This window comes from Trichosurus vulpecula, chromosome 8, assembly GCF_011100635.1.
Source record: "Trichosurus vulpecula isolate mTriVul1 chromosome 8, mTriVul1.pri, whole genome shotgun sequence".
In the NCBI taxonomy this organism is placed as follows: Eukaryota; Metazoa; Chordata; class Mammalia; order Diprotodontia; family Phalangeridae; genus Trichosurus; species Trichosurus vulpecula.
The window spans coordinates 10,054,375-10,079,036 of NC_050580.1; the positions used below are offsets into that span (position 1 = coordinate 10,054,375).

Below are 24,662 nucleotides of genomic sequence, written 5' to 3' on the forward strand. Positions count from 1 at the left end.
TCACACCCAAGACTCCAGACCCACAGTCCAGCTTCCCTCAGTGTGTGTCCCTGCCCATTATCCTGATAAAATAAAGGAAGAGAGAGTCCACTTGGTTCTTCCTCATGAAACTAACTTTTGATTGTCAGGCTCTCATTATCACAAGACATAGCAAAAGTTTGGGGTTTTCCAATGGGAAAAAAAAGTCTCGGGCAATTTTCCCACTCATGTATTCAATCTCATTGGCACCTTTTGTCTCTGTCGTCATAACAGAAACCATCAGAGTTAGGACTTGTTAGTGGCTTTTGTCAAAAATGAAATTCACAAATGTACCTGGGACCTGGAAAGACAATAAAGGTAAAGTCAGTCATAAATATGGAGGACAGAAAAGGCTTCAAAAAGTCACCAAGAGTGTGTGTGTGTCCTTTTTTTGATTTTTAAAAAAGATTCTACTTGAAGCTGTCAATCATCTTGAAAATGACTGATAAATCAACTCTCACAGGTGTTTCTAAAAGGGTGTAGAAAATACTAATTAGTTCTAACAAGGTACCAGAAGGTCAGTCTCTGTATGTGACATGCAAGTCTGACTCCAAATGCCGCTGTCCCAAATGTGATATGAAACCAAACAGACATTTCCCAAACTCAGTAATGCAGACTGGTGCTCTTCTTGGCACCTGCCCTATTGGCCCACATTAATTACCTTTTCACTGATCTTTGCCCTGCTAGAAAATCCCACCTCTTCTGACTGCCAGTCTCGAGACCTGGTCAAGTTCAGCAGCTTCTCTCCAACTGCAGAGTACATTGCCAGCTGGTAACATTTTGTATTGATTTTAAAACACTGCTCACTTAAGTACTCTGCTGTTTGGTTGCTTAGGCTGGCTCCTGGCATTCACTCCACAATGCATTTCCTTTAACCTATGCCCTGAAATGAGCTTTGGGAATTTAAAATGATTCCCACTGACCTGAGCCACCTCCCATCCCAACTTTGCCTGCCTGTTGGACTACAACAACAGAGAGGCAAATGCAGATGGCATTGTCCTCTCCCTGCCCACTGCCAAAGAGAAGCAGCAGCACCTGAGATGTGCAACAAGACTTTGATCCCAAGGCAGGTACTGTGAAAGAAAAAATCTTTCATGGAAGGCCCTGGGCTTCACCATAAGGAATGGGCCAGTCCTAGTGGCTGGCATGGGGAGCATCATAATTGAAAACACGTCAAGGACAGAATTTCAGAGGTTCCTCAAGTGGCCCAGGGAACACCTTAAGGAACAACAGGATGTGTGTTTGCATATCTCTAGGGTCCAAACATTTAGTTTCACATCTATCTCCAAAAGGACAAAGGTAAGAAAACATCCCAGCAGTTGATTGTACAGGGATGCCAATGAATACATGTGTACATGCATGTAATACAAACACACACACATAGGTAAAAAGATGTATTTGAACATGGGAAGAGTTGTATGTTCCAAAAGGTCACCCAGAATCAACAACTAAATAAGCAATTGGTATCACAACCTTCCTTTCCAGCCAAAGGGCAAGGGCTTGTCTAAAGCCCTATGTCCCTGGTTCCATGTTTGTCACATGCACATCTTGAGAAAAACAGCTCTCAACTCAGCTCAAGAAAGAGGCCTTCTTCGGACTGAGACTTCTCTTCTGTTCTTCTAATAAGGTGATCACATTCTAGATAAAGAAACAGAGCAGGGAGTGAAAACCAGGGACTGAAGAGGCGAGGACCACAAACAGCCACCCCAAGAGTTCAAAAGCCCTTCTGACCTGTCTGTCAAACACTCGGGCCATCTCCAGGACACCTTTGCCAAACTGAAAGGGAAAGCAAAGAGAATTTGTTTTCCTCGCTCAGTAAAATCTTCGAGAAAAAAATAAAAGTGTTATCTATGTACCTCATTTGTAACACTTGTATCTGCTCCTTTTTCTAGAAGTAATTGAACCAATTCTTCATGATTATTTAATACGGCCACCTGAAAAAAGAATTGGGGGTAGGGGAGAGGATGCTGAGCAGCTCTGGCTTCCCAGCCAGATATGGGAAGGACCCTGGACAGCTCTGAGTCAAGTCCATGGCCAACACCTGCATGCACACTTTGCCTCTGCTCCCTCTACCCTCCCCACACACACACACACACACACACATGCACACGCACATGCACACGCACATGCACGCACACCTTCAAAAGTGTTCACCTCCCCTACTGGGAAACATGCACATTACATTAAAATGAAGTGAGAAACCTGGGCCTGACCAGGAAACCTGCATTTCACAAACCAACAAATTTTGGGGGGGTCTCATAATGACTTCAGGAATGAGTTTTAGCAAAATCTTGTGTTCTTCATAACAGCCCTTTTAAGAAAGAAGGCCCACCATAGCCTCCTCTGCATGATGCCCAGCTGAGCTGGCAAGTACATTCAAACTCAAGAGCAATCTTAACTGCAGAAACACCATGAGGCTCTGGGCCACAAAAAGGTACCATTAAGGGAGTCTTCCCATCTTTATCTTTCACATTCACATCTGCTCCAGCTTCAATTAGGAGGGAAGCCACCTCTTTGTTTCCTGATACTGCAGATACTCTCATCAGTGGTGTCCATCCTGAACCAGTGTCTAAAACATCTATCTGAAACATAGAGAGGAATTATGCTTAGCCTTTTTTTAAGTCATCATCATTTAAATAAAAGCATAAGTGATATTGACTCTGCCAGCTGCCTACTAATTTAGATAAAAGACTTTCTGGACTCATTAAGACAATGGTGATTTGAAATCATGCCCAGAAAAATCATGAGAATATCCTAATCCAATTTATTCCAATTCATCCAGAGCAAGGCCCCAGACCTGGATCAAGACAACATGAGGATCAGCAAGTCCCCAGGGAAGCTCCTTGCTGAGCTCTGCATCTGAATTCCCTTTCAGTGACAGAGTAGGCAATAGAAAAGCCAGCTACTCCCATAGCCACTTATGCAATGAGCTCCCCACTGGAAAAGTCCTTGGAGCTCTCAGACTAGTAAGACCTGCCAGGGCCCCCACCAGTTTATTAAACCCTCTGACCTGGCTCCTTCCCCAGAGAACACGCTACACAGCGAAGGCCTATCCAGTGATAAAATGAACATTGCCCTTGCAATCTCTGCTCTACGCATTTAAATTTTCCATCAACTTAGCAAAGGGACAACATTTTCCATAAACAGGAAACCTAAACACTGCTTCTTCCCTCAAATATGTACTTTCCAAGAGAGCAGAATAAAGAAATATGAGTAATAAGCTCTCTGAAATTAGTGAGACTGGCCCTCGGACAACATGCACTTGACCCATCCCTGGGCTACCACTTGGCTGGAGATAAAGAGAAATAGACCAACGGACAGAGGAGAGACAGACAGACAGACAGACAGAGACAGAGACAGAGAGAGAGACAGAGAAACAGAGACAGAGAGAGAAAGAAAGCCAGAAACAGACAGACAGACACAGAGACAGAGGAGGGAGGGAGAAAGAGAGAGAGAGAGAGAGAGAGAGAGAGAGAGAGAAAAGAAAGAGGAGGAGGAGGAGGAGGAGAGAGGAGGGAAGGGGAGGGGAGGGGAGGGAGAGATGAAAAGGAGGAGGAAGGGAGGAAGAGAAAGAGGGAGGAAGGGAGGAAGAGAAAGAGAGGGGATGGAGGGAGAAACAGAGACAGAGATGAAAAAAAGAGTTTTTCAACTACAGTCACTGTGAACTCCCAACCTCTACGTCTCAGAGGGGTTGTGATCCGAGTGAGCAGAGCCATCTATCCACACTGATTATGTCCTGATTAGAGACCCTTGAAGCATCGGCATAAGCAGTTTGCAAAAATCACTGAGCATTTTTATCTTTCAACTACAGCAACATAATGTAGTAGATACTCCAGTTAAATACAAAGTTTTAATCTAACTACGCATTTTTTCGATGTTTAACCACAACATAGTCTCAGAACGTGTCCTCATCTCAAATCACTGTAACCTTGGAAATGAGGCACAGGCTCACAGACTCCATGATATTTGAAGCATCAACCCAATTTAAAGGAAGTCCCTCTAAAGACCAATATAGGGGCAGCTAGGTGGCGCAGTGAGTAGAGCACCGGCCCTGGAGTCAGGAGGACCTGAGTTCAAATCCAGCCTCTGACACTTGACACACTTACTAGCTGTGTGACCTTGGGCAAGTCACTTAACCCCAATTGCCCTGCCAAAAACCAAAAAAAAAAAAAAGACCAATACATTCATATGCTCCTACTGTATGCAGGGTACTAGGCCCCCTGCACACATGGGGCTTGCAAGCTAAATGACTCACTAAAGTAAACTAAAAAGCTTCATTCACTAGGATTCACAACTTGTCAAGGAGCCAGTGGCCCAATGTCAAGTTTGAGGATCCATTCACATTGGGCTCATTTTTCCCATTACTGAGCCTAAAGAGGCTGGTCCCCTCTCTTGGTCTATCCATCATTCTGCTCTTATTCAAAAGCTTACTGTCATGCTTGGGGTAAAGGAAGTATTTACCTACAAATAAAATATGTTGTCTCTGAGGACGAATACTCATTTGATCTTTTTTAATTATTTAACCTTAATTAGGATTCAATCACTTAACAGATTTCAGAGGCCAAATATCACTAACAAATGCTCTGTATCCTTGTCATCCACCGCTGACTTCTCCCAGGTCCCACAACTTGGTCTAGTAACATGGGAAACTGAGATGAATCATTGGGAGAATTTGGTGGCAAAAGGGAAGGGCCCTAACTTTTTTCTTCAAGGAAACCTTTGTCTCTTTGCCCCCTGCAAAATCCCCGCTGAGCCCCAAACAGGAAACTGAGAAGCCAATGTGGCCTCTCGGTGCAGGTTCCACGTGCCCTTCATCACACCTCGGAGGCAGACGTGAACAATCTACCAGCCTTTTTAGGAGACATGACTTTTCTTAATCTGAGTTTATTTTCTAGGCTATCCATTTAATTTCTCAGCACCCGACAGTGCCTGGTCATCTCAATCAGGGGAGAATTATGTCCATCCATCCTTATCTCCATGACTTGAAATTTTTAATTTAACTTCCTTATGGTCCTGAAGTAAAGTCTTCAAAGTTATCAGAGGTAACTAAGATTGATTAAATTCTCTCCACCCATCTCCTAATAACTGTGGGAGGCTGGCTAAGCATTTCCACTCAGATTGATTCCTTCTGCATCATGGCCTCAAAAGTGGATTGGTATGTGGGTATTCAGGTAGGAGACCCTCAGAAGGCTATTGACAAAGCCTGGTCTTGGACTCAAAGATGTGTCATACAGTTGGGAGAATCTCCAAGGCAAATCCGGAGCAAAACAAATCTAATTTGCAAAAGCAATTCAACTAGCTAGAAAAATAGCCCTCTCTTGTCCAAGCCCCAGGGATTCTTTTTCCCACGATGGATGACCTTCTGTGTGTCCTCTAGAAACCCTGTGACCACCCCAAGCATCCAATGGCCTTCTCTTCTGGGCCCCACAAGCTCTTCTAAAAAGCAGAGGTAACTGATGGGTCCAAATGGACTACGGTGGCTCATTACATGAGGCCCTACCTTCACTCTTGAGGGCCACACATTGTGTCCCCACCAACCTTAGGTGTGCTTTGCAAGTTTAGACAATGCCACTTTTGCTAGAAGGTGGAACACTCTGATGGAAACCCATACCTTGCAACCATCCTGAATCATCCATTCGATGACATTAGAGTGACCTCCATCAGCAGCCCAGTGCAAGGCTGTGCAGCCTCCCAGATCTCGAGCCTCCCAAGAGGCTCCATGTGCTCTGAGGTATTTGACGACATCCAGGTGTCCAGCATAACAGGCAAGCATCAGACTGTAACAAGAAGGGCGAGCATGGAGGTAATGACCTGGCCACTGGGAGTCACGCTGACTACAGACCCACATCTAATCTGACTTAGCCAGACGCCAAGGATACTGGCCTAGAGGAGGAACCCCTGGGCATTCATGGAGGGTGCAGATATGCAAGCTATCAACCCAAGCATTGGAACGGAAGTTGGAGATGGCCAAGAGGGCAGCCCCAATGGAATGGGTGCCCAAGAAAACAGGATCAACGCTTCAGATAATACTCGGGAGTCTGTAGGCCCTTGATAGGCTGGCAGAAAGTAAGCTCTCCTTCATTCTGCAGGATTCACTCTGACCCCAGCAGAAAACCTGAGCTCTGACACAGGAAGGAGCCAAGCACAAGCATTAAGGCTTTTTGAAGGCTGGAGGGAGAGAGAGTAACTTGCTTATGACATTCAAGGAGAAATTAGGAAGTCTCCATCTTTTGCTTGCTTAGAGGAAGAGCTGGTGTCAAAGCCAGAAAGTCTCAGGTTCAAGACACATACCAGACTCACTTGGTGAGTCACTTTATCCATCAGTACTCTAGGCCAGGGGTGTGGCTTGGGAGCCAATATACAGCCAGGCATCTGAGAATGATTTTTACATTTTAAAGTATAAAAAAATTGAAATATCTAAGAACCATTCCACACTAGGTTGCCAAGAAGGTACCACCTTGCACTGGTAGAGGGAGTTTCCCACCAATGAAAGCAAGGCCCAAATCAGCTTGCTTGTTTTCTTTAATCCAAAAGTCATATTATTCATTCAAGTAGGTGAAGGAAGAAGGAATAAAGAAACTCAAATTTTGAGAAAAATAAAGATATCACCTATGCAGGATGTGAGCAAAGAGAAGGTGGAATTGAATACTTTTTTGAATACTCGAATACTTTTCAAAGGGTCCCCCTGAAGGAGAATTACTTTCACATCTCAGGCTCTCTGCTAAGCTTTCTGGTACTTCACAATCCTTTTCCAAATGGCTCTAATGAAGGACAGGATTCTAGCAAGGTATGTGGATTCTGACAAGGCTCTAGCTTTTGGGGGCCAGACTCAAGAGATCAAAGGTGACACCTCCAAGGGCATACAGACATCATCCCTCCTGGATGCTGCTTCTTCTTCATATCCAGCTTCAAAGCTCAAATATAGGAGCCCAAGGAGGAAGGGGAAAAGATCAAACAGGTAACAGACAAGGAGAGAGGACTAAGGTTTGGGGTTCTTAAGCTGTCCATGACACCAAAAGATTTCACCTCTGGTATCTTATTCAAGTTAAATACTGTCCAGAGAGAGTGAATTATATCCTAGGATCTGAGAACTACAGCTCATGAGCTACAGGGGATCCCAGAGCCACCTAGACCAAACCCCTTATTTTACAGCTAAGAAAACTGAGGGTCAGATAGGTGGCACAGTGAGTAAAGCACCAGCCCTGGAGTCAGGAGGGCCCAAGTTCAAATCTGACCTCAGACCCTTGACACACTCACTAGCTGTGTGACCTTGGGCAAGTCACTTAATGCCAAATGCCCCGCCTTCCCCCTCTAAAAAAACAAAACCCTGAGACATGGGGAGGTCAAGTGAGTTGCCCACAGCCAGACATATTGGTTCTCTTTTCTTTCATCCTCAGTCTCAACAATGAAAGAGAAAAGAGCCTAAGTGAAATGCGGGTCCAAGAAAAAGGTCAAGTCCTCGGAGGAGCAGAAGCACTGGTTTTAAATGGGCAAAGGTGGGGTCTTGTAGTGTGCCCTAGAAACAGCTACGGAAGAAAAAGTTCACATCCTCGGGAGAGTGGAAGCACTGGCTTTAAATGGACAAAGGTGAGGTCTTGTAGTGTGTCCTAAACATAGCTACAGAAGAAAAAGGTCACATCCTCCGGAGAGCGGAAGCACTGGCTTTAAATGGACAAAGGTGGGGCCTTGTAGCGTGCCCTAAACCATGCTACAGAAGAAAAGCCTGGAGGGAGACGTCATCCCAAGGAGGCTTCTTGCTTCCGATTTGAGACCCGGGCATTAAGAGAGGAATCCTGACTCCTAATATCACCTGAGTCTCAGTCAGAGCACAGGGACAGTGGGTGCAGGTTCATTTCTGTTCCAATAGGAAAGAGACAATTATTCAGGCACAACTGCCTCTGAAGGGTCTAAGGTCTACAGAGAAGAAATCGTACCAGCTGAGCAGCAAATCTTCTGCCAGTCCTTCCCCAGAGACATGGGAAACAGAAAAGAAAGGGTGTCTTTTCCTCCACATTCTCTTCCTTAAAAGTTAGATGTTCTCCCCTAACCCTAAGCCATGGCACCCCTTTGGGGCTTTTCAGGTGTCTGAAGCACGTCCTCCGCAACAGCCCTGGAAAGTAGGCAGCAAGGCTTGGGGAGGTGGGGCCGGCGCCCAGCAGCTGCTTAACAAGAGGATTCATTCATGCGATAAATACTGAGATCCTACTATGTGCAAGAAGATTGAGGGTAGGGGGGAGGAGAGACAGGAGACTTGAAAACAAGGCCCAGAACTTTCCCCAAATGAGCTTACAATCTGGAAGAGTGGGTAAGTCCTGAGGATGCTGGGCAGGATGTAAGTGGGATGTCCGATTCTTAAAGGGAAGGAGAGATCACACAGCACACGATGGGGGTGTGGGTGGAGGTGGGGGAGAATCAGGGGAAACCTCAGCAGCCCAAGCAGGCTTTTACAAAAAGAGACTGGGGAAAAGAAGAGACGCTGCGGGCAGCAGGGTCAGCCAGAGCAAAGATGCCGAGGTGGGAGGGGGGTGCTGTGTACAGGGAACACTGACCAGGTGCTTTTTTACCAGAGCACCAGCAGGAAAGTGTGGAGATGAGGTGGGACGTGGAGGCAGGGCCAGGGCCTGAAGCGCCCACCAGAAGGCCGGTCAAAGAGTTCGGACTGAAGGTGACGGGATGGGGTTGGGCTCAAGCGTGTTTTAGTTTAAGAAGCAAAATGGCTTGACTGGAGCTGTGCTCTGGGGCTCTCAGTCAGATGGTGGCAGAGGAGGATCTGAGAAGGGACAGAGCCCAGAGTGGGGGCAGACTGCAGACTCCTGCCAGGGAAAGGGCCACAAAAGCCTTTGGCTCAGGTGCCAGGGCTTAGCAGGGGTGGAATCACTTGGACCACGCCCCTGCCTGCCCTGGGTCACTCGGGCCACGTGTGCCCTCTCTGCCGTGGGTCACTTGGGCCACGCCCCTCCCTACTATAGCTGCCATCCAGGGAGCCCTGTCCTAGCCCAGGAGGAGACTCTTGCCACCCACCTGTCCTTCCCACTTCCGTTCTTCAGATTCACATCGGTCCCATTACCAATCAGGATCTTCACTAGTCTGAATGAAGCAGAACATTTTGGTCATCTTTGGTCTTCTCCATGACTACTTTTTAAAGAAATATGAAAGAAATGTGGGGATGGGCTATGTCCACCAGCTCATAGTGAGGAAAAACCCTTCTCTGGGGAGAAGAATGCTTTTTAGAGTTGCCTCAAAGACTAGAGCACGGAGACAGCCAGGAAAGGCGAGAGGGCTCCCTCCTAAGCGGCCTCTTTCTACACGCTCACCTCATCACTGGCCTCCCTCTCCACCCGTCGAGCTTCCATGCCAAGCAGAACCCATCATGTCCGAGGAAGTACAGAGCCCGCCCCCCCGCCCGGAGGAAGACCGCAAGAGCCAACGTACCGTAGGTAACCTTTCTGGGCAGCCACCATCAGGGCGGTAAAGCCAAGCTTATTCGGAACATCAACCTTAACATGGCTTCCAAAGAGAAAGGCAAGAAACACATGAATGATCCAACATCCGAGGCTCCTCCACACACAAGCCCACTATCGTCCGGGAGCTTGTGAAAAGAGCGAGCCTGGCTAGCAAACATGACCCAGCACCCCAGGCCCTTCTCTGCAGCTGGACTTTGGTCATCTCAGCCTGCCTGACCTAGGATTTATGAAGAAGAAAGTTGTTTCTGACTTGAGATGGAAGCCCTTAGCGGAGGAATTCTGTTTCCTGATGTCAGGTTTATCAGGAAGGTAAGTCAACGAAATTTCACACTTAAACCTAGTCTCACCTTGGCTTCAGATTCTTTGGGGAGTTGGGCTAATGCCCAGGAGAGGGTCTACCCTCCTTAATTTAACTGAACACAGGGTCACACAGGGCCTTTGGGGAGGACTTTTCTCTCCACCAAGACCAAGAGCTCCTTCATAGGCAGGGTCTCTCCTCCCAGTCCACTGCCCTTGAATAGCAGAGCTTTCAGTGGCGTGAACTGATGAGAAGGTTAAGAGGGCTGCTCCCCAGCTGCTGAGATTTAGGGAAATGCTTTTCTTCTGTGGCTGAGAGAGGCCTCCTCTCACAAATGACTCATGGTCTCAGGCTCTCAGCTCTACTGGTTCCAAAAGAATTTAGATCCTATATTCTATTTAGAAGTCTCGCTGGAGCTTGTTAGGAGTCCATCCACAGAAATCACTCTCACCTCTTTGGGGCCACCAGGCCTTCTTTTGGAAGTGTGCTTATTTCAAAGGAATTTCCTATTTGCATAGTGATTTGTACTTATGACATGGGCTTATCTAAACCTCCACCTTTCACCCAAGCTTTAGGAGCCTCTTGACAGAGGCTTTGGGGCTTCTAGAGAAATCACAAAAACTGGCCTCAGGAAGTTTCTGTTATTTCCTGGCATGAGGAAGAACATGTTATGGTTTTGGGTGGGGGAGGGGGGAAACTTGAGATGGTTCTCTCACCCTCCTTGAAGTATCCGGACGAGCAAGTCTTCATCATTCACATTTACAGCTCGATGAAAATGTTCACTACTTATGGGCTCCCCTGAAGGAATCAGACAGCAAAGAGTCAACCCCAAGTGCAATAGATTCCACTCAGTCACAGTCCTTAAGTGGCACTGAGCTGGCCAGGTCACCGTCTCCCTAATGCTTGCATTGGGGATCCAGTCAGCTGCATTAAACCAGAGCTGTTTTCAATTGGGAAAAGAGCCAGCAATCAGAGGCCTCACTTTGGCAGCATCCTTCAGGAGAAGAAGATTCAGTTTGTGCTAAATGACTTGGGAAATACTGCTTGGTGGGTAGGATGAAGAGGTTTGAAAACCATCCTTTCCTATTTCACAATATGGAGCTCACAGCTTAGAGAAGACAAAGAGATTGAAGGAGTTAGAACAGGCAAAGAAGAAACTAAGTTATCACTCTTTGCAGATGATATGATGATTTACTTAGAGAATCCTAGAGAATCAAGTAAAAACCTACTTGAAATAATAAATAACTTTAGCAAAGTTTCAGGATATTAAATAAACCCACATAAATCCTCAGCACTCCTATATATTACTAACAAAGCCCAACAGCAAGAGGTAGAAAGAGAAATTCCATTCAAAGTTACTGTAGACACTACGAAATATTTGGGAGTCTATCTGCCAAGACAAACCCAGGGCCTAAATGAACACAATTATGAAACACTTCTCACACAAATAAAGTCAGATCTAAATAAATGGAAAAACATCAGTTGCTCATGGGTAGGCAGAGCTAATATAATAAAAATGACAATTCTACCTAAATTAATCTACTTATTCAGTGCCATACCAATCAAACTACCAAAAATTATTTTATAGAGTTAGAAAAAATAATATGAAAAAATTCATCTGGAAGAACGAAAGGTCCAGAATAACAAGAGAATTAATAAAAAGGAATGCTAGGAAAGGTGATCTAGCCACATCAGATCTTAAATTGTATTATAAAGCAGCTATCATCAAACCACTTGGTACTGGCTAAGAAATAGAGGAGTAGGTCAGTGTAATAGGTTAGGTACACAAGACACAGTAGTCAATGATGATAGCAATCTACTGTGTGATAAACCCAAAGACCCCAGCTTCTGGGATAAGAACTCACTGTTTGACAAAAACTGCTGGGAAAACTGGAAAATAATATGACAGAAACTGGGCACAGACCAATGTCTGACACCATATACCAGAATAAAGTCCAAATGGGTACATGATCTGGGTATAAAGGTTAATACTATAAACAAATTAGGGGAGCAAGGAATAGTTTATCTGTCAGATTTATGGGGAATGAAGGAATTTGTGACCAAAAAAGAGATAGAGAACATTATGAAATGCAAAATGGATAATTTTGATTACATTAAATTGAAAAGTTTTGGCACAAAGCCAATGAAACCAAAATTAGGAGGGAAGCAGAAAACTGGGAAAGAATTTTTACAACTAGTGTCTCTGATAAAGGCCTCATTCCTAAACTATATAGAGAACAGTCAAATTTACAAGAACACAAGTCATTCCCCAATTGATAAATGGTCAAAGGATATGAACAGGCATTTTTCAGAGGAAGAAATTAAAGCTATCTATAGTCATAAGAAAAAATGCTCTAAATCACTATCTATTAGAGAAATAGAAATCAAACAACTCTGAGGCACCACACATACCTATCAGGTTGGCCAACATGACAAAACAGGAAATTGATAAATGCTGGAGAAGATATGGGAAAGTTGGAACACCATTGTTGGTGGAGCTAGCTGTGAGCTGATCCAACCATTCTGGAGAGCAATTTGGAACTATGCCCAAAGAGCTATAAAAATGTGCATACCCTTTGACCCAGCAATAGCGCTTCTAGGGCTGTATCCCAAAGAGATCATAAAAATGGGAAAAGGTCTCACATGTCCAAAAATATTCATAGCAGCTCTTTTTATGGTGGCCAAGAACTGGAAATAGAGGGGCCGACCATCAATTGGGGAATGGCTGAACAAGTTGTGGTATATGAATGTAATGGAATATTATTGTGCTATAAGAAATGATTAGCAGGCAGACTTCGGGAAAACCTGGAAAGATCTATATGAACTGATGCTGAGTGAAGTGAGCAGAACCAGGAAAACAGTGTACACAGTAACAGCCACACTGTGCGATGACTGACTTTGATAGACTCAGCCCTTCTCAGCAATGCAAGGACCTAAAACAATTCCAAAGGACTCATGATGGAAAATGCCTCCACATACAGAGAAAGAACTATGGAGTCTGAACGCAGAGCAAAGCAGGTTATTTTCTTTTTTGTTTTGTTTTGTTTTCTTTCTCATGGTTTCTCCCATTCATTATAATTCTTCTACGCAACATGACTAATGTGAAGATGTGTTTAATAGGATGTATGTGTAGACATATTGGATTGCAGGCTGTCTTGGGGAGGGAAGGGGAGAAAATTTAAAACTTATGGAAGTGAATGTTGAAAACTGAAAATAAATAAATTAAATATTTTTTTAAACATCTCTTAGGAACAGCAAAGTATTTTGCATTAGTCACAATACACATGATTTTATTTGCCAAGGAGCCATGAGAAGACTTTAAAAACAACCAAGCACAAAGGGTACCCCTCCGAGACGGGAAGTAATCATTCTTTGGGGGATTCTGACTTTCTTCTTCTTCCCTGTGTCCCTCCTGAACCGAGCAGGAAAACCCCTTCTCCCTCTTTACCGAATATTTATTACTTACTATTACTGCCTCTCTTCCCTGTGCAGTTACTGCTCTCTTAGCATCTCTTGGACTTGGACACCTTCTCCTTCTCTCCATCTGCCATATTCTCTGCCCCCCTTTTGTTTCCTTCAGTCTTCCTCATTCTGTTCTACCTTTCAGAATAACTGGGTTTGCTCTCCCAAAGGCTGGATGTTTTAAGTCCTCTGCATTATTATAGCAACACAGCAAGTCTCTTCCCAGGCCAACCGATTTGTACTGAAGTAAAACCTTCTAGTGACTCTAGTCACCCCCAGCTCACTCCAGCAGCATCACCCATATATGTATGCATTCACACACATACTCACATACCCATGTACATAATCACATACACAGATGCACACATATGCACATGAGCACATACAACTCGAGCCCACAAGCTAATCGTACCTGCATGGACATGGGTGGCATTCAGCCATTAGCAAGCTCTCCATGTGGCAGCTGGATTGAGCACAGCCATGCCCAGCCCCCAGACGTGAAGCAAACACCAGTGTCAGGAGCCTGACAATTAGCTATAAAACCTTGGACTGGACATGCCAAGTGACCTTCTTAAACCTCAGACTCCACATCTGTAAAGTGCAACTAAAACATCTACGATTCTAAGCCCCCAAAAGGGAGAAGCCTCAGGGCCACTGTGTCATGGCAGGGGGGCCCTCCTCCCCAAACTGGCCACTTGCATTCACTAAATCCATCTGCTTCTTTGGAAGGCAAACAGTCCCGATGTTGTTTGGGGGCCGTCCCCAGCTGTTGCTTGCCCTCAGTGGCTTCTCGGAGCAGCCTTCTTGGTACAAAGAACAGAAAGCAGGTGGAAAAGTTGGCCCAAACAAGCATCATCCCAGAATGTAATTTCCTTTTCTGGCAAAAGGTGAAATTTTTTCCAAAGAACTCCAATACACCTGCACCATTCTCCAAGCCACTGCTGACTTCTATTTCATCACCCATATCCTTTGCTTTGACTCTTTCGTTCTAAAAATAACACAACAAACGCCAAACAGCCAAGTCCCCTGGCTGCCCATAGCTGCTCGAGGGGGCTCCACCCCATAGCAATAGGAATCTTCAAACAATCTCTTTTCCAATCTCACCCAACTTAAGGTACCCACCCTAAAACATTTCTACTGACCTTCCCAAAAGGGAAGAGAGTCATGTGAGGGGAGAAACCTGGCTCCCCACTCAGGACAATGAGCATTGCGACAAAGAAATCATCAGCCATCCCTGCCAAGATGCCCCAAACCACAGGGTCCTGTATGTACAGAATCCAATCTGATAACTTTTGCAGAGCACTGTGTTCCAATTAAAACTGTCAAATGTGAAATCCAAAGAAATGCCAGTCAACTACTGAAATGCACTTTTAACTCCTGTTAAGCAACATTTCAAATATATTTTAAATTGACACTTGAAATATATTAGAAATCCTTACTGACTTTTTTTTAAGTTATTAGAGTGCTGTAGAGTGGGAGATAATAGATATTGGTCTTCTGTCAGATATTTAAACTAGACTTAAGCTTTAAGGCTAGCCCAAGCTAGTGGCTGCCCATTAGATATGTTCAAAGGAATTTATTCTCTGAAATTATTTTAAAAATTTCCATCTGTATATTTGAATGTTTAGCATCCTTAGAGACCAACTAGCAATTACAAACAAATACAAATTGCAAGTTTTATAATTATTTTAAAGCATGATGTGCAGATGGATACTGGAAAATGTCTTAGCTGGGATGGTCTCCAGCTCACAGTTTCTACTGTCCTTCCTATAAAGTACAACCTCTTGCTCACATGCCCCGTTCTTGGACCACACTCCCCAACTGTCACCAGCCCAATTCACCATCATCCATCTCACCTGGAGACAAGGATTTGTAGGGCTGTGTACTTCCTAGCTCGTCCCAAACCAGAAAGCAGTGCTGCATGCAAATATGGGGAAATTAAGCAAGCTGACTTCGCGTGACTAAACTATAACAAAGACCAAGGGTTTTTACTGACAGATTTTGAATCTCTATTTTGCTTCTTGCTTTCCTCCTGGAGCAGGAAATGAGAGTTCTTCCAAGGTCTCTGTTTCAACAATCCAGCTAGCAGCTGTTGTGGGGGTGAAAGACCAACACAAGCCCAACAACAAGCACACTACCAGCACACTGCAAAAGCCCAGGGTCTTTTGATCTGCTTTACTAAGGAAAGCAACGTTAAGGGGTTAACAGGCTTACTTTAATTCAGCATACAAATTCCATTCACTTAGTTCAGGGGGAAAAGCCAGCACCCTGAACTTCAGAGCAAATACAAATTACAAACATCGACAGACAGACCAAATACAATTCATAGTTACCAGCATTTGAGTTCAGCCCGGGAGCTCATAACAAGGGCTGGACCAGAGTCATGTGAGCCACCATGGCTGTGGGTAAGAGCTCCGAAAAATAGAAAGCCAACCCCTGGTTTTTTATCTTTTTCAGGGTCAAGGGTGAGTCACACATGCGACTCACCCACGTGACCTAGAATCGTCACAAAGAAGCGACTTAAACCCATGTGGTCTAAAAGCCTCTGATGTCCCAAACATGTCACTCAAACCCATGTGTAAACTAGGCCCTTCCCTGAGGCAAGGAGGTCACCAAGGACTCTCAATCTAATAAAGGAAACAAAGGCCAAACTCTTCAAGGGCATTTGGTTGAACTGAGAGCTAAGAGCCCATATTGCTTACCAACATAGTCTCTAAGAGAACAAAGTAGGTACCCTCAGGAAGCAAGAGGCTGTTAATTCCTCTATGGCTTCCAAGTTTCAGCCAATACCTACCACATGCCTCCCTCAAAGCCCTTCCCCAGCCTCAGAGCATTAATCCCCACTCTGCTGGCAGCAGGGCAGAAATTCTGTAGTAGGAGACAAAGAGTGGTGCCACGGTTGGCCTGGGGTTGGCAAACCTTAGCCACTGCCTTTCATCTCGACTGCTAGGAAGATGTGACCAAAAACGGAGGGCAGAAAAGAATTGCCAAGGTGCACAGAATGACCCAACTCTGCTCAAGATTTGGGGGGAAGAGAATGGAAGGAAACCACCCCACAGATGGTCAAAAGAGCTGCCATGAGGACCAAGCCAGCCCCCATTTTTTTCTGGTTGGTTCTTGGTTTCCAGGACTGTACATTGAACCGTCCCTAGCCATGAGGGGTACCCACAGGCACTGGGATGCATCTGATCAGGGTTGGACCCAAAGATGGGCTGAGCATAAGGGGGACAGTCACCAAAATGTAGGGAATGATCAGAGTGAGCCTTGGAAATCCATCCTTCCTGGGCTGGACAAGAGCCACTTAGTGGCAGGTGTGCAGGCAGTCTCAAAATCAGTGATAACACCTTTGTTTACAGGTTCTAAGGCTCCCTTAAAAGCTGTGACTAAGTGACAAGCACACTGGAGAAGACATTTGCCCATTAGCCAATGGCAGCTGTTTTTCTTTCTTTCTAAGGGGCAGGGGGGCATTGATTAAAATTGCCTGCCTCATTTAAGCAAGAGTCTCATGTACTTTAACCACAAAAAAAAGAAAACGGCAGGAACCCTTTTACTCAGACAAAAAACATGCTTTTATGATTCATTAAAACACCTTCCAATTGAATGCAAATTATTGTCCCACAGAGGCATTTTCTGTTCTGGAGTGTGCCCCATCTACTGGAAAGAAGCTCCCCTGCTGGTGGCACTGGCTGGTTTCAGGGTGATGAGCAGAGTAATAAGCAATAACAGCCCTGAGCACAGAGGAGAGCCTGACCCTGTAAGGGATGCTCCCTGGCCATTCACCATCCAAATGTCCATCTGGGCCAAGCCAGGCTTCCTGCTAAGCCTGGCAGCAGCCAGGGAAAGGACCAAGAAGTATCACTTCAGGAGGGCACAAAGAGCTTGGCCAGCTCTCCTTCCTCACTCTGTTCCAGGCTCCAGGCCTGCCTAATTATCCACAGCAGAATCCCATTGGCCTGAGACACGCAATGTAGATGATTCAGCAGGGTTCCTAAGAAGGTGGGAGGCTGTGTCCAAAAGTGAGAGCCTTAAAAGCAAATCTGCCCACAGAGAGAGAAGTATGAGGGTTTATGACTCTCCCGAAGAGCCGTCATCTGCTTCATGCCATCCCTGCCTGCCCCCACTGGAGTACTACCCGTAGAGCCAGGCTCCCTGAGTCTGGATAATACCAGCCAGCCTAATGGACTTGCCTCCATTTAAGTCATGTCTTATAGGCCCAGTATAATGATTTCTGAGCAGAGGGCTAGGGACCTCAAATACAAACTTCTGTACCTTAAAGAATGAGCTTCTCTATGACATCTACAAGGGCAATTACTTTCTAAAAGAAGGAATCTGTTTGCCATCTATTCTGACTCCTACCCTGTCCCAGCCACTCAGCTCCTACAAACAATTCACAAATATACAGGCCTTTTTTTCCCTCTTATGTATTACTAATGTACCATTAGGAATTTTTAAAAGCTTTAAATGCATCTAGACAAAGAAATATATCCTCCACTTCTCAAAATAGTTATTTTTCCATAGATGAAGAAGAAATCCTCAACTGATGCCCTTTGTTGGCATTATTTTCCCCCCTTCTTCCTTGAATCATATTTTTTGCACGTACAATACAAACTCATTTTGTACTGTATCCATGCACGCATGACTTCTATTGAATAATGTCTTAGCTGCATAGCTTCTCCCCAGATCCCAGCACAGTTCTTTACATAAAAGTCCCATCTTGATAAATTTTGGTGAATTTCACTGACATGGGGAGCCTTTTTGAAAATCCAGTCCTCTTAGCTGTGAGGGGAGCAAAACGGCTAGAAACACTTATGGGGGCTCATTCGGTCCTACAGCAAAGACTTCCCCGTGTGATAGTCAGACACTCTGACACCCTCCTTGTCCATCTAAGACCTTCTGGACTGTGGCACACTGAACCTTAATTATTTTTCACCTAACTTTAAAGCACAGTAGTTAAATTTAGAAAGGGCACAGTTTAAAACACCAGAAAAGCAATATAAATATATCCATATGTGTATATAGACATATATGTTTATGTGTATATGTATGTATACATGTGTGCATATATACATGTGTGAATAAAATACATATTTTGTGTATGCCTTTGTGTGTGAACATGTACACACATATAAATATATACACGCATGACAATAGGGGAAGTGGTGGAGTCAAGATTGTGGAGTAAGGCAAGAAGTACAAAAAGAAGCATACAAATTCACTGAAGAGAAGAATTCCTTAAAATGCAGAACTGTCCAAATAGCGAAAGGGGGTACAAGAGCTCACTAAGGAAAAAAATTCCTTAAAAATTAGAATTGGGCAAGTAGAAGCTAATGACTCCACAAGACATCAAGAATCAATCAGACAAAATCAAAAGAATGAAAAAAATGTGAAATATCTCATTGGAAAAACAACTGACCTGGAGATTAGATCCAGGGAAGATAATTTAAGAATGTTTGGACTTCCTGAAAGCCATGATCAAAAAAAGAGCCTGCACATTGTATTTCAAGGAATTATCAAGGAAAACTTCCCTGGTGTCCTAGAACCAGAGGGTAAAACAGAAACTGAAAAAATCCACCAGTCATCCCCTGAAAGAGATGTCAAAAGAAAAACTCCCAGGAATATTATAGCCAAATTCCAGAGCTCTCAGACCAAGGGAAAAAGTATCCAGAAAGAAACAAATCAAATATCATGGAGTCACAGTCAGGATTACGCAGGATTTAGCAGCTTCTACATTAAAGTATCAGAGGGGTTGGTATGTGATAGTCTAGAAAGCAAAGAAGCTAGAATTACAACCAAGAATCAACTACTACCCAGGGAAATTGAGTATAACCCTTCAGGGTAAAAAATGGATATTCAATGAAGTAGAGGGCTTTCAAGTATTCCTGATGAAAACGACCAGAGCTGATTTGATTTTCAGATATAAGACTCAAGAGAAGCATAAGAAAATAAACAGGAAAAAGAAAATATAAGGGATTCAATAAGATTAAACTATTTTCATTCCTACATGGGAAGATGTTACTTGTAATTCTTAAGAACTTTATCATTATTAGGGCAATTAGAAGGAGTATATATAGATAAAGGGCACAAGTTTGAGTTGATGGGATGATATAAAAAAGAGGATTGCACTGGGAGAGGAGGGAAGAGAATCGGGTAAATTATCTCACATAAAAAGATGTGAAAGATCTACTACAGTGAAGGGAAAGATCGGGGGGGTGGCAGGCAATGCTTAAATCTTATTCTCATTGGAATTGATTCAAAGAGGGAATAACCTGCACACTCACTTGGGTATAGAAATCAATAGGGAAGCAAGAGGGGAGAGGAAGAAGAGAATATGGGGGGCAGGGACACTGATAGAAGGGAGGGAAGATTGGAGGAAGTGGGGGTCAGAAGTAAAACACTTGTGAGGAGGGACAGGGTAAAAGAAATCAAATGAACCATCAATGAACTCCCTGAGAAAAAAATCCCCAAGGTCAGATGGGTTCACAAGAGAGTTCTACCAAACATTTAAAGAACAGTTAATCCCAATACTATATAAACTATTTGGAAAAGATAAGCCAGGAGGGAGTCCTACCAAATTCCTTTTATGACACAAATATGGTGCTGATACCTTTATCAGAAAGAGCAAAATTAGAGAAAAAAAACTATAGACCAATTTCCCTAATGAATATTAATTCAGACATTTAAAATAAAATACTAGCAAGGAGATTACAGCATATATCACAATGATTATATACTGTGACCAGTTGGGATTTATAACCAGGAATATAAAGCTAGTTCAATATTAGGAAAACTATTAACATAATTGACCACATCAATTAAAAAAACATAAATCATATGTTTATCTCAGTAGATGCAGAAAAAGTTTTTGACAAAATGTAACATCTGCTCCTATTAAAAATACTAGAGAGCATAGGAATAAATAAAGCTTTCCTTAAAATGATAAGTAGTATCTCACTAAAACTATCAGCATTGTATCTGGCCAATGAAGAGCCTAGCGGGAGATTTGAAGTGGGAGTCAATAAAAGGATTGGCATCTATCTGGCATCCTTGCACTCTCCTGTATTCTGTTCAAGAGACATACCCATTGATTCAGAATAAATGAAAAATGTAATTTTAAAAACCCGTCAGCAAGCATTATTTGTAATGGGGATAAGCTAGAAGCCTTCCCAATAGGACCAGAGGTGAAGAAGGATGCCCATTATCAGCACTATTATTCAATACTGTACTAGAGATGCTAGCGATAGCAATGAGAAGAAAAAGAAATTGAAAGAATTAGGATAGGGAATAATGAAACAAAGCTATCGCTCTTTGCAGATGGTGTGATGGTATACTTAGAGAATCAACTACAAAAATTATTAACAACTTTAACAGTTTCAGGACATAAAATAAACCCACATAAATCATCAGTATTTCTATATATTACCAACAAAGTCCAGCAGCAAGAGATAGAAAGAGAAATTCCATTTAAAGTAATTGTAGACAATATTGGGAGTATACCAGTCAAGGCAAACCCAGGAACAAACCCAGGGTATATGAACATGATTATAAAACATTTTTCACATAAATAAAGTCAGATCTAAGCAACCGGAAAATGCCAATTGCTCATGGTGGGCAGAGCTAATATGATAAAAATTGTAATTCTATCTAATTTATTCAGTGTTGTACCAATCAAACTACCAAAAATTATTTTATAGACCTAGAAAAAATGATAACAAAATTCATCTGGAAGTTCAAAAAATCAAGGAGACCGAAAGAATCAATGAAAAAAAATTGGGTTATATAATGGTAATCATGAGAACTACCTGGTACTGGCTAAGAAATACAGTAACGGATCAATGGACCAGATTAGGTACATAATACATGGCAATAAATGACTAGGGTAATTTAGTGTTTGATAAATCCAAAACCCAAGCTTGTGGGTCAAGAACTCACTTTTTGAAAAAAGGGAAAACGAGAAAACAGTATGGCAGAAACTAGGTATAGACCAACATTTTATACCATACACCAAGATAAGGTCAAAATGGGTACATGATTTAGACATAAGGGGTGATACATAAGCAAATTAGGGGAGCATCAAATAGTTTACCTGTCAGATCTATGGAGAAGGGAAGAATCTATGACCAAACAAGAGATAAAAAACATTATGGGATGTAAAATGGATAATTGATCATATTAAATTTAAAAATTTTGTGCACACAAAACTAATATAATCAAAATTAGAAGGAAAGCAGAAAGCTGGGGGAAAAACTTTACAGCCAACATTTCTGATAAGGCCTCACTTCTCAAATATATAGAGAACTGAGACAAATATATAAGAATGCGAGTCATTCCCCAATTGACAAATGGTCAAAGGATATGAACAGGCAATTTTCAGAAAAAGAAATCAAAGCTATCTAGAGTTACATAAAAATGCTCTAAATCACTATCATTAGAGAAATACAAGTTGAAGCAACTCTGAGGTACCACCTCACACCTATCAGATTGGCTAATTATGACAGAAAAGAAAAATGACAAGTGTTGGAGGAGATGTGGTACGCAGTTGATAAGAGTTGTGAATTGATCCAACCATTCTGGAGAATAATTTGAAACTATGCCCAAAAGGCTATAAAACTGTGCATGCCGTTTGACCCAGCAATACCACTACTAGGTCTGTATCCCAAAGAGATCAAAAAGAAAGGGAAAAAAGACCTATTTGCACAAAAACATTTATGGCAGCTCTTCTGTGGTGGCAAAGAACTAGAAATTGAGGTGATGCCCATCAGTTAGGCAATGGCTGAACATGTTGTGGCATATGACTGTTATGGAATATTATTTTGCTATAAGAAAAGAAGAGCAGGATGCTTTCAGAAAAACGTGGGAAAACTGACATGAACTGATGTAAAGTGAAGTGAGAAGAACCAGAATATTGAACACAGTAACAGCAACATTGTTCAATGATCAATTGCAAATGACTTAGCTCTTCTCAGCAATACAATGATCCAAGACAATTCCAAAGGACTCATGAAGAATAATACCATCCACCTCTAGAGAAAGAGTCTAAATGCAGATCAAAGCTTCCTGTTTTTACATTCTGTATTTTGTTGTGGGTCTTTTGGGGAGGGGTCTTTCTGGGGGCGGGGGGTTCTTTAACAATATGACTAACATGGAAATATATTTTGTTTGACTGCACATGTATAACCTATATCAAATTGCTTGTCTTCTCGGTGATGGGAGAGGGGAGGGAGGGAGAGAATTTGGAACTTGAAATTTAAAAAACAAATGTTAAAAATGGTTTTTACATGTAATTAGGGAAAACAAATATTCTAAATACACACGTATGCGCGCGCGCACATACACACACACACACACACACACACACACACACACACACATACTCTGCTGATGCCATTACAGCAAGTGCCCAGAGGGCCACGCCGTCAGAAAAGCCAGAAAGTCCCACTGCCTCTACACCGCTACGGAAGAGCTCTGGGGCTTGGGGTTTGCCTCTGAAAGGTCATACCTGTGTGTCAGGCTGATCTTCACCTCACTCCTGGAAGCTCTGACTTTTGCCTCAGTTTTTTCCAAACATCATCCAGCACCTATGAAGGTGGGGGGGCAGGGAGGGAGCAAGGGGAGCCCAGGCCTTGCAGCATGGGGTCTTGGGATCTAGCTCTGCCTCTGACAAATACTGACTATATCTGACTGAGGACTGGTCATGTCACCAGCCTGCAACCCAGTTTCCTCAACAGTCCATGGGGCAGAGGACCCCTGCAGACCTTCCCCCTCCCTTTTATGGGTCCCATGAGGTCACCTCTGTATCTCTTAGGTCCAGACCTGGGATTTCACTGGTAGAAGGTAATCCCATTGTGGTGACACTCCTCCTCCACCAACACTGACCAGTAACTCTTCTATAAATAAGTGTCTTGGAGAATTTATACAGCATTTTATAGGCTTTGGGTGTTTTGTTAATGCCAGGTCATAGAAGATACACATGTCCTTTAGGACACAGCTGCTGGACAATTCCGTATTTCCCATTCAGAACCATCTCCTGTGTGCTGCCATTAGCCCAAACCCCTCCTCCCGACCTTTCCCTCCAGGACATTAACTTAATGGAGACCCTACTTTGGTTCTGATGGAAGAAACAAGCAGGCCTGTTGTGGCTGGCAGGAATTCCCAACATTGTGAGAGAAAGAGAGCACCAAGCCCAGAAACCCATTGGGAAAGGAGTGGACAGTGAGAAAGGTCAGACTTGTCTCCAAGGCAGAGGCGAGGCCTGCAGTGTCAGTGTCTGCTCCCATACCCCCAGATGCTGTCCAGGCCCTCCAAGATGCTGAAAAGCCCATCATCTCCCCCAGACCATGAACAGACACTCTCCTGACTGGAGAGGATAAATCTGCACTTCCTCCTGCTATCTCAAAGCCTGGCCAGGAAGAGGGATGATGGCCTGCTTTCTAAATACATGGAATACATGGGATCATTTGACTTGTTAACCAGCTTCACCCCCATTCATCTCACAGAGCTGGAGAGGGCAGAAAAAGTCCATACTCACTGGTCGTTGACACTGAGACAACTGGACTGTAATGATATTCTCCAGAGGGGTAGGTGACCTTTAACCTAAATTTATACAACGTCCTGGGCTCCAGACCTTCCACAATGTGCTTTGTTGCATAGCCCCTAGAGAGAAGAAATAAAACCTGTTCAACAACATTTCATAATCAAATTAGCATGTGCTGAGACCAGGACCTGCTCATTTTCAGTCTTACACATTTGTATCATATCTCAGATTTTTTCCCCCGCAAAGTACAAATTTTTACCTACAGTGGCACTACTAAGACCGCAGCCTCTTCATCTACAGATGACTACATCATGGGCTCCTTCACCTCTAGATAAGGATCCCCCCAATTCTATTACTGTGGTTGTTTTTGTTTCCTAAGCATAAAGTAGGGTCCACATCTGGAAAACTGGAAAGAAGATCATACACTGAGTACCTGCTGTATACACAGGTCAATCTTCATGAAAATAATCCACACATACCAATACCAATAACAGTGTTTATACAGAGCTTAAGGTTTGCCTTGTTCAATGTTCATGACAACCCAGGGAGGTAGGTGCCATCACTGCCTCCATTTTAAAGATGAGAAAACTAAGGCAGACAGAAGTTAAGTGACTTTCCCACAGCCACACAGCCAGCAAATGTCTGAGGTCAGACTTGAACTCAGCTCTTCCTGACCTCATGTCCAGGCTCAGTATTCACTGTGCCCCACTGAGTAGAGGATAGACAGGCTCTCACAAACATCTTTCACAAGCATCTTTATAGTTACACGAGTGACTGTGGTTGTCGGTTAGAGGCATTATATGCCCACAAGGTGGCACGTGCACCATCAAGAACCCTTGAGGTCCCTCTCCCAACAAGGCATCTCTGACACCCAGGCTGGAATCCCATA

The 24,662-nt window shown here is 43.5% G+C and overlaps 1 protein-coding gene across 1 annotated transcript in view; it reads right to left on the reverse strand.

The window, feature by feature from the left end:
- Positions 1–1,498: 1,498 nt before the first annotated feature.
- The window catches only part of FANK1 (fibronectin type III and ankyrin repeat domains 1), a 30,736-nt gene continuing 7,572 nt past the window's right edge, over positions 1,499–24,662 (reverse strand). Inside the window, exons 3-11 of the mRNA XM_036734169.1 lie at positions 23,768–23,892; positions 10,497–10,578; positions 9,451–9,525; positions 9,040–9,105; positions 5,630–5,795; positions 2,418–2,600; positions 1,875–1,952; positions 1,750–1,794; positions 1,499–1,656 (exon numbers count right to left, since the gene is read on the reverse strand). Of these exons, the coding sequence (XP_036590064.1) occupies positions 1,588–1,656; positions 1,750–1,794; positions 1,875–1,952; positions 2,418–2,600; positions 5,630–5,795; positions 9,040–9,105; positions 9,451–9,525; positions 10,497–10,578; positions 23,768–23,892 (889 nt within the window). The 3' untranslated portion in view covers positions 1,499–1,587. The remainder of the gene's footprint in view (positions 1,657–1,749; positions 1,795–1,874; positions 1,953–2,417; positions 2,601–5,629; positions 5,796–9,039; positions 9,106–9,450; positions 9,526–10,496; positions 10,579–23,767; positions 23,893–24,662) is intronic.